This window comes from Vulpes vulpes, chromosome 7, assembly GCF_048418805.1.
Source record: "Vulpes vulpes isolate BD-2025 chromosome 7, VulVul3, whole genome shotgun sequence".
Classification (NCBI taxonomy): Eukaryota; Metazoa; Chordata; class Mammalia; order Carnivora; family Canidae; genus Vulpes; species Vulpes vulpes.
In genome coordinates this window covers 59,662,428-59,675,517 of record NC_132786.1, presented here as the reverse complement: position 1 = coordinate 59,675,517, position 13,090 = coordinate 59,662,428, and the positions used below count along the sequence as shown (strand labels likewise).

At 40.9% G+C, this 13,090-nt stretch overlaps 1 protein-coding gene across 1 annotated transcript; it reads right to left on the bottom strand.

Moving 5' to 3' along the window:
• Nucleotides 1-1,600: 1,600 nt before the first annotated feature.
• On the bottom strand, nucleotides 1,601-5,184 carry LOC140599510 (beta-defensin 107A-like). Its single transcript, XM_072762657.1, has 2 exons — nucleotides 5,115-5,184; nucleotides 1,601-1,743 (listed from the first exon to the last, which is right to left on the bottom strand). Exons 1-2 carry the CDS (start codon nucleotides 5,182-5,184, stop codon nucleotides 1,601-1,603), a joined length of 213 nt encoding a protein of 70 aa, XP_072618758.1.
• Nucleotides 5,185-13,090: the final 7,906 nt, after the last annotated feature.

Here is a 13,090-nt window from a genome sequence, read left to right as displayed (position 1 = left end):
ATGTCTAAGAGGTCATGGTCTCCTCATTAAGAGAAATCCCAGCAGCATGATGGTGGTAGAGGATATTTCTGTGAGACGAGAAGCAGAGGAAGACATTATACACACCACTGTTAATTTTGGAAGGAAAGGGGAGAGAAAAAAAAAAACAAAACAGAAAGAACAGGGGATGAGACCTAAATACCTTTAGATTCTCAAAGGCAGTTAGTTTTATCTGAGGCCTGGGTAAACAACTTCTGGGAAGACCCCAGGACCTGCGATACCTGCAAAAAGAGAGCTTTTTCCCCCCACTCGGCTCTTGCGTAGGTTTCAGAATAAAAAAATCAGCCCATTAGCCATGAAGATATGTAGCTGCGACAGAACATTTTTTAAAAACATGTTTTTATTTCTTATTTTCCAGCCTTTACAAATTGGCTCATCCTTGGAAGTTGTGTTTTATTCTGCTCTCCCTTATTTACATCTCTGCAGAAAGCAGGCTAATCAAATAGGTAAGGAAATTCTCCAGAGCAGAGCCAAGGGGCTGTGTTTCTTCTGTTCTGGAGCAGTGTGCTGTCAGTCTAGGATGACAGTGGCCTATGACATATATCTTGCTAGCCCTGAAACCTGGGAGTCTGAATTTTGGCAAATCAGGGCAAAAGCAAACCTGTATGCCGTTACTATCATCCCGGACAAGCAAGGATCACAAGGTCACAGGAGGGATCTTGGAAAGAGTCCAATTCTTCTGCAGCTGTTTCCACTTCTTATTCCACCCAGCTGCTCACTGGAGCTGCTAAAAAGTATTCCGTGCTCAGGCTTCTGCTCGCAGCCAGGGCCCTGTTTTGTGGACATGCTAAGAACATAAGACCAAAAGCCTGAAGTGTTGCTGTGCCTAAGCCAGCAACAGTGGCTTCTTCTTGGGTCTCTATCTCCTCCGCTGTAATGAAGGTGTTGAATTAGACTATCTCTAGGAACCCTGCTCTTGAAGAGGCCATGACTGCTACATTCTCACTACAAGTGGCCAGCATGAAGATGCTACACAATCTTTGGCCAGTTTAACCTTTGACACAGGCCCTTTTCATTATGGCACTTGATGTCCCTAATTGAGGAGGGAGGGGAAGCCATGCTAACAGCGATCTGTGAAGGAGCTGGAGAAGCATGAGCCAGCAGTACCACTAAGGCGGCCACAATTTGTGTCTATCAGGTGGGCCATTTACTATGTGGTTGAGTCGTCTCATATTACAGACACCAGAGTCTGAAAGACAAAGACCCAGGGTCACACCTCTGTCTGAAGCCAGGGTTTTAGAACATTTCAACCATGGTCCCACCTTTCCATTCTACCTGTTTCATCTGTTAATCTGCTCACTCACTTTATCAATCCATAAAATAATTAATGGGCCTCTGCCAGCAAGTGGGGATTCCAAAGGCCAACATAACACAGTGCCTTCCCCCAGGCCCCTCAGGCCTACAGAGGGTATTTCTCTGCAGTGTCAGAAGCTGGATTGACAGCTTCATTCATAGAATGCCCATGTTGGAGGTCAAGAGAAAAAATCCAGGGATGTTTGCCACATGGAGCTCACAGCCAGAGGATCTTTGCTTCTCACTTTCTGTAGCTCCTGCTTGGCTTTTAATTATTCTTCCTTTTTTTGCAGCAAAGTGGTGTCAGTTCAGCTCTACAGCCCCCAACCTTATCTTCAAAGGAAAGGCACTCAACTTCACAGCGACCATCCATCTTCTGGCACTGCATCCTTCTGCGTATAGCTCCATGGGCTGAGGGAAGAAAGCAAGGCCTCAGTTATCCAGTAATTGGTGACCAGAAAACAACATAACATCACTGGGGCCAAAATCACAATTCCCTCTTACTGAGTGTCCTGCAGACACAGAGTACACACCTAGCGATCAGAAAAAGCACATGTCACCTGAGCAGCTGTATGGGAGCTCAGATTCCCCGCACAACTTACACAGTGTCCCTACTGGGTATTCAATTCCCTCTGCCATAGTCATTTCTAGGATATCTAGAAGCAGAGCATGTCTTCCTGGGATGGAGGCAGTCTACTTTCTAATTTCAATAACATTCCTTCCCAATGTGTGATTGTTTTCATGTCTCCATATTAATAGTCTCAGACATATAACAAAAGGGAAAGATGGTGCTGTTTATACTGTAGGCCGGTCAACGAGAGACCACATGCAACGATAGACCACAGCCATGTGGCTCTGGAGTTTCAAGATTTTAGGTGCAAAGATAAAAGAAACCTGAGGCTGATCCATTCTGTAAGAAATGTCAATGAAAAATGGGTTTAATTCTGGAATTCAGAGTGATATGGACAACGAGTTTTACTTCTAAACAAAGATTAAGCTGAAGTGAGTAAGGTATTTTGAGAGAAATGATTGAAAAAAGTTTTTGGTGATAGATGTTCTCAGGAGAAGTAATACAAAGAACTGGCAGTCACTCCCAAAGGGAACTTGTTCTGGGAAAATACAGTTTTGAGGAGGAGAAAGAACACATATTGCTGTCGTACCTGAGATAATGCCATGCTGAGGAAACACTGAACCTGTTCATACCCCAGTTAGGACTCAGACCAACAGAAAGGAATTGCACAGCCTTAGATTTCTTCTCAAAGTAAGAGGAAATTTTTAAAATAGTCCAAAGTTGAACTTTGGATATTGTAATAGACTACGGAAATTCATCAGGCATTTAGCCAATCAATGACATGGAATACTCATAAGGCGTTTAAATACTTAATTGAGGCAGGTAATAAGAATGAGAAAGATGATTTAAGAACAATGATAAGCAGACAATAATAATAGTGTACTTTCTCGGGGCACAGAGGATGTGCCTGGCTTTGTTTAAGCAGATTATAGAAACAGAGGGATTGTTAAACCTTCCCCAAGCAGTTACTTCTCACTTCAAACAATGAGTAATGGAATCTCTGGATAACAAGAGGAGACTCAGCAAAAGACATCAGTCCCAGGCCCCGTTCTCTGTATGGTTGCATGGGTAAGTTTGGACCAATGAAAGAGAAATCAAATGATGTAGATGCTTCTGTGCAATCTTTTTGATCATGAGCTTTACTTACTTTTCAGCCCTTCCTGTCAGAGCATCTTTAGAACCAGATGAAAGACACATGTTTAGGACACAAAGTTGACCTTCCTCCCTAGGCTCAAAGTAACTTGGTGGAGAAGAGTGTTCTTTCTTACCATAATAGTCAACTTACCTGTTTTTTGGATTTTTCCCTAAAAGAAAAATTAACTATTTTTTCATTTACTCTCTTTTTAAATGTGTTTGTTAAAATAAGTTTGCCTCTAATTAACATAACATGTATCTTAATCTTTCAAACAATCCTATTATTATTATTATTATTATTATAACCCCTTCTAGAAAGGAGACTGAAGCACAATGGTTCACACAACTTAGAAGGATTAGACCTGAGATCCAACTTCAGGTGTTTTGGTGTAAAAATATCTGTGTTCATTTCCTCTTCTACTGATCATTGAACTCACTTCCAGCTCTGTGATTCTGTGTGGTTGTTGTGATTGTGGCGCTCCTAATTTGAGCCCACACTAGGCTTGTTGTTAGGATTCAAATGTACCTGAGCTGAATTTGGGAACAAGAAGCCCTTAATGAGTCAGAGACTTTTGAATAGGAATGGAGAAGATGGCTTAAAATGTGTTTCTCTACCTGGATCCATTGTCTGACCTTCAAGAGAAGACTGGAGCAGAAACCAAGTAACTGACCTGATAAATGAGACTTTGAAATGTAAGGGCATGTTTTTATACCTGTTTTCAAAAGTTCAAGGTGAAGAACATTTCCCAAGATGGCCCTTCTGATCCCACGGTTAGAACCACGGTTCTACTTCCATCGCTTTTTTTTATAGTCTGCCTCATTTATGGCACTTATGAGAACTGTTTTGTGTTATAGTTTTAATGAATCTTCCCATCTCACCCATTCACTTATTTGTATATTTGAAATTTATCAAATACCTATTTACTATTCTGGGGAACCTATTTTTTACCAACACAGAAATAATAAAATAATAAACTTCAAGTAAATTAAGCAAGAAGATCATACTCTAATTATATTTTTTTACCTCCACTTTACGTACTTTTTCTATAGTGCCCAAACAATTGCTTATTAAGTGTTATATGTATTGGTTTGGTAGGCCTATTGAGGCCTGATTGTGTAATAAGCAAGTGCAAAAACCAGGAAATCATGAAGTAGTAAAATGCTTCATAATACATGAGGAACCCCACTAGTAATGACTTAATAACAGAAGTATAGTGGAGAAGGGATGGATATAAAAGTTTCTTGGTGGGGGGCGATGGCACCTGAGTGTCTCAGCTGGGCATCAGACTCTTAATTTTGGCCCAGGCCGTGATCTCAGGTCATAGGATCAAGCGCCATATCAGGCTCTGCGTTCACTGGGGAGACTGCTTGAGATTCTCTCTCTCCCTCTTCCCCTCTTCCAGCTATCTCTCTCTCTCTCTAAAATAAATACATCTTTTAAAATTTCATAGGGATAGAGTCTTGGCAGTACTGAGCAAAAAGAGACCATTTCAAAGCTCTCAAAGATGTAAAAGCAAACCAATCAAGATGTAAGTTGTTTAAATGATATAATTTTCTATAAGTGTGTGAGAACTAGAAAGAAATTCTAACTAATCTAAGATTAGGAGATTTGGACCAACTAATAAAACATAAAAATAGGAAAAAAAATACAAAAAACGACACTAAGAATCTCTTATCGTTTTTTTTTTTTTTTCTCATTTAGGCTACAAAAGCTATACTTCTCTAAATTAACACGTGTGATTGAAATTTGCCTCTGAAATTTTCTCTCATTTTAGAGCTATCACTTGGGCACACGCTGAAGCTGTGTGGACGATTACAGAAGATGGAAAGAGCTAACTGTAAAGAGAAGTCTGAATCCCTTGGTGGATCTTTGGGGTAAATTAACCAGACACCCTTCTGTGTGGAGATAGTCCAGCTCAGTAGTTTTGTGTTTAAGCTCAAGAAAAGATTTCTAGTAACTGCTTTGTGCTGGGACATTTTTAGAATACAGGGATTAGTCATGCACTTTTCTAAAGTCTGAACTTTCTTCTCAAAAGACAGATTGCCACCCTTACATCTATTAGGATTTCCCTCTTACCTGAGAAAATGTGAGCAAGGAGAATGAGAGCAGCAGAAACAAAGAAAAAAATTCTCATGGCTCCAGACATCAGTAGAGAGAGGATAAAGGAGGTATAGTTGCTAGAATCCAGCTCTTTTATCAAGGGAAGTTGATTAAAACAAGTTCTACAGCTATGAAAGGGCTGGAAGTCAACTTCAGTTTGAAATGTCCATTAAAAAGAAGCTATTTCTCATGCTCCACTGAGTAACGTGTGGGCTGCCGGATCAGGAGTTACCTCAATGATGTCTATCAGAGAGTAAGGCAGACAGCTAGTCCCTCTGCCTGGATTCCTACATTCTATGTCTCTGCCTAGACATCTATTCCCTGAAGCCCCATCTCAGGTGCCTACACTTCCAGAAGATCTATAACCCCCACTGCTTTTCTTCTTTAAGATGTTACTTGCAACTTGGTCTCTTATAAGATTAACTTGGTGGTTACTAATGGGTACCTGTTATAATTGCTTTTCAAAAATTATAGTATGTGAAGAATTTTTATCCATCCAGTTTGACTATCAGCTCAACAAAAGAAACCAATTCTCCTTCCATCCTTCTCTTTCCATTGATTCCTCATAAAGTGCTTTGCAGCAATAGCCATTCAAAATATACAGGTTCTTAGACTTAATTGATAGCTGTCTAATTAGGGAAACTCTTGAATAGTCAAACAGTTAATTCACAAATCTTACCAAACGTTTAAAGTTTTTACATTTGTAAATATTATTATTAAGGATAATGGTATTATGACAAAATATGATCATACCTCATATGTTATGGGAATAGCTTTCATTCAACAAATATGGGTTGGAGAACTATGTAGATGTTTATGCACATTTTACTAAGAAATTTGAATTTTATCCTAAAATCAAAGGGAAACTATTGAAGGATTTTTAAGCAGGGGGGGTTATTTGAAAGATTAAAACTCAAATGAGGAGTTCCATTTTAAATAAAGAAAAGTGAACTCCTGACAAGTAGACCCTCCCACTAATAACAAGTGAAACTGTGGGGAAAAAATTACCTGAAGAATATGAAATTTGAAATAAATACAGGCGTATTTAACTTTTTGGAAAAAAAAGTTAGAACTTGGAAAAATTAAACAGCAAAGAGTACATTCTTTCTGATTGCAATGTGGCATGGAGAGGCTAACTCAAAACAAACAAAAATATCTATCCTCTTTCTGAACTTATAAAGGCAGAGTCAAGGAAGACCATGGTTGCTGGAAATGAAGTCTCAGAGAAGGGAGCTTAGGTTCTTTCTATGAACTCTCCCCATGACTTCTGGGGAGAACCGTGCATGCATCTGATTAAGGTAAAACAAAACAAGATAAACACACAAATACCTCTGAGATTTGAGCTGCTGCTCATTACAGACTAGGCAATACTTGTCAATTGAGTTTAATAGAATTACTTTCCTGTTCAAACAAAAAATTCAGCCTTCTTCAGAGGATGTAGCATATTCATATCCTCTTCAGCACAACATTCACAGTGTCCAGGACTTCAATGATGTTGAAATAATCAGACAAATGTCTTTAATATATTCATTTTAACATGCTCCAAAAGTAAAGAAAATGCACTTGCAATGAGTATTAAACATGGGAAATGTCATTAGAGAACAGAAAATAAAAAGAAATGTTGGTACTAAAAGATATAATACCTTAAAAAGATTAACTGAATAAATTTGATAGCATAGAAAATATGACAGGATCAAGAGTCACTGAATCAATAAAAATTATGCAACTTCTAGATCAGAGAGAAAAAAGATTGAGAAAAATAGACCTTTGAGTGTCTGAGGGATAATTATCAAAAGCTAGAGCACACAGGTCATTGGAGTCTGAGAATGAGGAGAGAAACCGAATGCATTAAAAAGTAGTTCAAGGAAATAATGTCTGAAAACTCGTAAATTTGGTGAAAGGCACAAGCTGACAAAACCAGGAAGCTACTTGAATCACAAAGAATATAAATACTATGCTCAGGCACATCACAGTCAAACTTCTAAAGTCCAGAAAAGGGAGAAAATTGTGAAAGTGCCCAAAGGAAAAAAAAAACACATCCAGTTCAGGGAAATAGCAATTGGCTTCTCCTCAGAATTGAAAGAGGTCAGGTGACTGTGCACACACCTTGCAGCAGCTGAAGGAAAACAAGCACAACACTGCCACAGCCCCAAACTCCATCTGCAGGAAAGATTCCCTTAAAAAGGGACGATAAAATAAACATGTATTCAGGGCAAAGAAAATTGAAAGAGTTTTTCTCTAGGAGAGATTCCCTAAAGTTACTATAAAAGGAAATTCTTCAGTCTGAAGGGAAATACCACAAGGAAATGTGGTTTTCAGGAAAATGAAAAACATCAGAAATAATATCAGTGTAAGTACTTAAAAAATACATTGTCTTTTAATTTATTTGAAATTTATGTGACTTCTTAAAGCAAAATCTGTATTGCCTTGTGAGTTTATACTGTATGTGGATGTGATACATACAAAAAATATAGCAAAAAGACTATGAGAATAGGAAGAAATAGGTCTGCCTATATGATTACAAGCCTTCCAAATTTTAAAGGGAGTGGATTAACATCAACCCTAAGTTGGATGTGTATTGATAATAGCAGTGAAGCCATTAATTATAATACATATATTATAATGCAAATGTTGACACAAATATCCCAGTAATCTGAAGAAGATAAGAGAGAGAGAACAGAGGAACAAAATCAAGGAGAACACACATGTCAAAAATAGTCAATTGATAGACCAACATCTTACTAATCTATCATTAATTATGTAAAAATGTTAAGGGACTGAATATTCTCCTTAAACAGCAGAGATAATCATATGGATTAAATAGGAAGACAAAGCTACATGTTATTTTCCATAATGGAATCTTCTCTCCAAACATGTTTTTCCTTTGAGAAAATTATAGACTCACAATAAGTTCCAAAAATGGTACAGAGAGGTCTTAGGCACCCATCACCCAGCCTACTCCAATGGGGACATTGTCCATAATTGTGAATTGTCAAAGCCAGGAAATAAAGTGGCAGAGTAACCTCAGATCACAAATTATAAGGAAAGCATTAAATATCAAAAGATAAAGACAGGCTGAAAACACATGAATGGAAAAACATAAACTATGAAAATATCTAGAGTAAGGAAGCTGGAGTGCCAATATTCATTTCAGATAAAAAAGAATATCATCAAATGGAGAGTGGGATACTGCCGTACACTTTTACACAATAACTGGATGGACTAAAATCGGGAAACACAGTTCTACAATGAGAGAGAAGATTGTGATGTCATTCTTTCCAGCATAGGGTAGACCCAAAATTAACAAACACAGGTTTTATGTAAACAGCACTACCACCACGTTGACTGAGTTGGTATTTATGGAATAAAACACAAAATGACTGCAAAACACACACACCTTTTTCAAGTACATATGACACATTCATCAACACAGATCACATGCTAGGCTATAAAACACATATACCTTTGTTGAACTATTGATTTCTCTCTTCAATGTGTCAGTTCCCACTTCATGTATTTCGTGGCTCTTGTTAGCTTTATACACGCTTATAATGGTCATGTCTTCTTAAGGGGTTGACCTGTCTACCACGGTACGCAGTTCTCTTGTCTCTAGCTCCATCTTTTTCCATCCTTCTACTTTTGACCTCTTCATTCATTGAATCCAGTGTATCCCTTTCACACAGGCACACAGCATATAGTTGGATCTTTAAAAAGATTTTTAAAAAACCTTTCTGCTAGGCTCTAACTGGAGTATTTAATTCATTTGCATTTAATACCATAATTGATGAGGTAGGATTTATATCTGCCATTTGCTATTGTAATTTTCTTTTTTATTATTATGCATTTATTTATCTATGGCTGGGCAGGAGAGAGAGGGAGAGCTAAAGTGGAGGGTGGGCAGGGACAGTGGGAGAGAGAGAATTCCAGTAAGGCTCTGTGTTGGGCTCAGATTCACAATCCTGAGATCATGACCTGAGCCAAAATCAACAGTCAGAAGCTTAACCAGCTAAGCCACCAGGTGTCCCCGCTCTTTGTTTTCCAAATTTCTCCTCCACCCCCCTTTCCTGCATTACTGACTTCTTTTGTGTTAAAGAGATATTTCCTGAGGTACCATTTGAATTTCCTTGTCAAATATCAGTGACTCTTGATCCTGTCATATTTTCTATGCTCTCGAATCTATTCAGTGAATCTTTTTCAGGTATTAAAACTTTCAGTATCAACATTTCTTTCTATTTTCTGTTCTCTAGTGATATTTCCCTTGTTTAATTAATTATGGCACTATGTATGTTTATGTTGTAAATGAATTTGCAATTAATTTTAAACAACTAGATTCCAATGGTGAACAAAAGCATTATTCTGTTTAGCTGGGTTTTCTCCCCTTTCTTTTGTGCTGTCAGATAGAAGTAGGAGTTTTAAAGTACAAGACACACTCTGGGTGGCCCTGAAGGAGAAACCTGCCATTTTATGGAAAGAGCCACAGGTCAGGGAATGCCAGGCAGCTTCTGTGTGCTCAGCACAATGCCCGGCCTACATCCTGCAAGAAGACAGCAACCCACTGCAGCCCAACAACCACAAGTGACACAATTTTTCCTGACAGCCCCAGGGGGATGCAAGGGGATCTGTTGCCTCAGATTACATCAAAGTCCCAGCTGACCCAATGCTGTCAGTCTCCTGAAACCCTGAGCAGGGGTCCAGATACACCATGCCTGGACTTTGGACCCACAGCACTCTTAGAGAGGGTGTGCTGTTTTAAGCAGCTAACTTCTGTGGTACTTTGTGACACAGTGAAATAAATGAGTCCAGCAGTCTTCCAAGGTAGATCTCTTTGGGGGAGCACATTAATGTGTTCTTGCAAGGCTCCTGTTGGTTCATGGCATTGCACAGTTTCGTGAATGGTTGATGTTCTTTCTGGTTGATCATATGAATTTTCCTCCACCCCAGCAATGTATCCAAAAATGACTTACTACTGAGCCCCTTTGATTTAGGAGGTCACATTATTTGGGAATATTCCCTTTAGGATGGTTTCAGCCCAGCGGTCTTTTTTTTTTTTTTTAATTTTTTGTATTCAATCATGAGAGACAGAAAGAGAGAGAGAGGCAGAGAAACAGGCAGAGGGAGAAGCAGGCTCCCTGAACCTGATAGTTCTGCAAATGTTATAAGATGAAGGTGGAAGGGCGACCTTTTGGTTGTAAAAGATCCTTGAAAGTAGAAGTGAAGTTAGGTTTAGTTTGGTTTGGGCCTGGCAGTGGTAGTGTGTCCTCAGTAACTGCTCGATCTCTGCTTTCTTATTTGTCATATAGACATTCTAGAAATGCTTGTCTACACTGTAAACTATTCTAGTGGTCACATGGAGTAATTTAGGTAAGACCATTTCACCAAACACTATGTAGCCCATTAGTTATTTCTGTTGTTAATGTTCTTCCTGTAGAAGATGAGAGCACAGAGAGGGATTGGGGGCTCTTCATCTTGGACAGATCTTCCATAATGGTAATGAGATCTCCTTTATTTGATCCTTCCTAGACCAATAGCAGAGATTGGGATGCATTTTACTGGGTTTGGGAGCAGATCCGGTAAGAGATGGATGAGCATGTTCCCCAAACATTGCTTATTGGCTGGTACAAGCTTGATCCTCTAAACCTGCTTTAGTTAGCACCCTGAGACCAGCCACCAGGTCCAAATCTCTATGGCCAAAATTCCATTCCAGTAACAAAGAGATTTCTCTATGAAATGGCAAAGCAGGTATGATGCTGGCTACCAGAGGAAGAGAAGGCAGAGGCAGAAATCTGGGATTTCAGACAACTCTATTCTCACTGTCATTGCCATCATTCCTTGTCTCCAGAAGTCAGAGGAAGCTGACCGGCTACAGGTCCTAAAAGTAGAAATTATATGTGAGGGATTCAACTAAACTCCTGGAAATGGCTGGGAATATTCAAGTCCTGCTTGGCACCCTAAATTCAAATCATCACATTTTGGATTTTAAAATTAGTGCAGGAAATAACGCTGTGTAAAACAGTATTCCCAGCTCCACCCATCTGCTGTGGAAGGACAGCAGAGCACAGGCTGCTTCTCTATTCTATTTCTGAAGGCCAGCACTCCCAGGAACCAGGGGGGAGGTTTACAAAAGACAGGAGGGGTGGGAATAGCAGTTTGCTTAGAAAATGCCACCACAGATTCAAGAAAATCCCATGAGAAGCTCAATGGGGAGCCGACCATTCCCGTCAGTCTTAGGATGGTCCACAGAAGAGCCGGCGGCTTTATCACCTGCCTCTTCACCATTCCATCCATTTGCGTTTACCTGGTAGAAACTGAGCCAAAATGAAGAGAAAGGCAAAGACCACACAAGACATCGTTCTGCTCAGGGTCACCTCTGAGGGAAGCCTCTTCAGAGCAGAGGTTTGGGGCCTCTGGGAGGACAGAAGACTCACTTATATTTGCAAGAAGTGGGGAACGTTCTTGGTCAGTGAAGTGAATCAATGAAGAAAGCACATTTATATGCTCCATTTCCCAGGATCAAGGCCCGATGTGATGGTCTCCATAAAGCCTTATCTTCGGAGAGTTCTGGCTGGGGGAGTGCAAGGAACACGAGGCAGGAGCTGGAAAAGCAGGAGCCTCTCACTGATCCTCCTGGCCCAGCAAGTAGGAGCCTGCTACTCCCCTTCTCTCTCTCACAATTCAGTTTTCTCCTCCAAAGAATAAGGAGCAACTATGGTTACTGAGAGACAACACAGTTCCTTCTGCCAGCCTCAGGGTCTGTGTCCAGTTCGAGTGATGATGATTGGGACATGCTTGGAACACGGGGATTGCCCTGTAAGAAGAGCCCAGAAGCAGGCACTGTTCCATCTCTGGCTTTCCTTTGTGCTACCTGTGAATGTCCCCAGGAGCAAAGGGAAAGGGGTGGCAGTCATTTCACCAAAGGAGCTCTGAATCCCTGAGCCTGTACCAATGTCACCTGGCAGCACGAAGGCATAATTACCACATCCTTTTCGTTCTCCAAGAATCTGGGTATCAAAATTAACATTTATATCCCGGTACCCTCAAATGAGTCCCGTCCTATTGCCTCTGCTTATTCAAGGCTCTGCTCTTCATTTTGGGAAGGCAAGATGGGGGCACTGAACCACGTAGACTAAAGTCAGATTGGTTTAGCAAGTATGTGACCTCGGTTGTGTAGTTTGTTGAACTTGTTTCTAAATCTTTAAATGGGGATGTAATAAAGTATGGACTTTATAGGATATTTAAAAGGTCTCACTGAAATGATTATAAAGTGGCTACCGACTGTTCACTTGGACTCAGTGCAGATGTACCTAGATCTGGGGTTGGGGTGTCTCAGGGCCTAGCATACCATTCACCCCTCCCTGGGATAAGCGTGCCATGGTGTAAGTGGGCAACTTGGCAGGAACAGGATCCAAGTCGCAGGGTCCTGGTTGAGATGCTGGCAGGTGTCCTTGCAGGGGGACTGGGAGGCGAGAGCCCAAGGAGGAGGCGGCGACAAGGGGCCATGTGTAGCGCGTCACAGATGGAGGCCTCGTAGGAACTCCTGCCCTAACAGGGATGAGGACGGTTCCCTACCGACATGCAGGCCTGTGCCCCGTAGTGATGAGCGGGTGGCGGGACACTCCCCCGTGTGCAGGCTCAGGTGAGGGCCCGCGCTCCTGCACCTGTCAGCCCGGAGGCCAAACAGCCTCCCCTGGGGCAGTGAGTGCGCTCAGAGTTGTGGTTCATCATATTCCCCCATAAAAAAAGAAACTGTCCTCCCCTCGCAGACACTCGCAACCCCCTGGTTCATCGCTGATCCACGCTCATCCTGGGCGGTCAATCAGCACTAGGGCTGAACAGGATCAGGAACCTGACTCCAGGGGATCGCTGTCAACCTTGCCATCCTCTTAGAGGACTAGGAGCCACGGGGATCCCTTCTCCCAAAGAAACCCAAATCGAAGTCCTACATCCGGCATCCC

Bases quoted from the DNA above. Each gene is read 5' to 3' on its own strand.
- LOC140599510 (XM_072762657.1), bottom strand. From the start codon at position 5,184: ATGTCTGGAGCCATGAGAATTTTTTTCTTTGTTTCTGCTGCTCTCATT. The intron at 1,744-5,114 runs GTAAGAGGGAAA...TTCTTCCCTCAG, and splicing joins CCTTGCTCACATTTTCTCAG to CCCATGGAGCTATACGCAGA.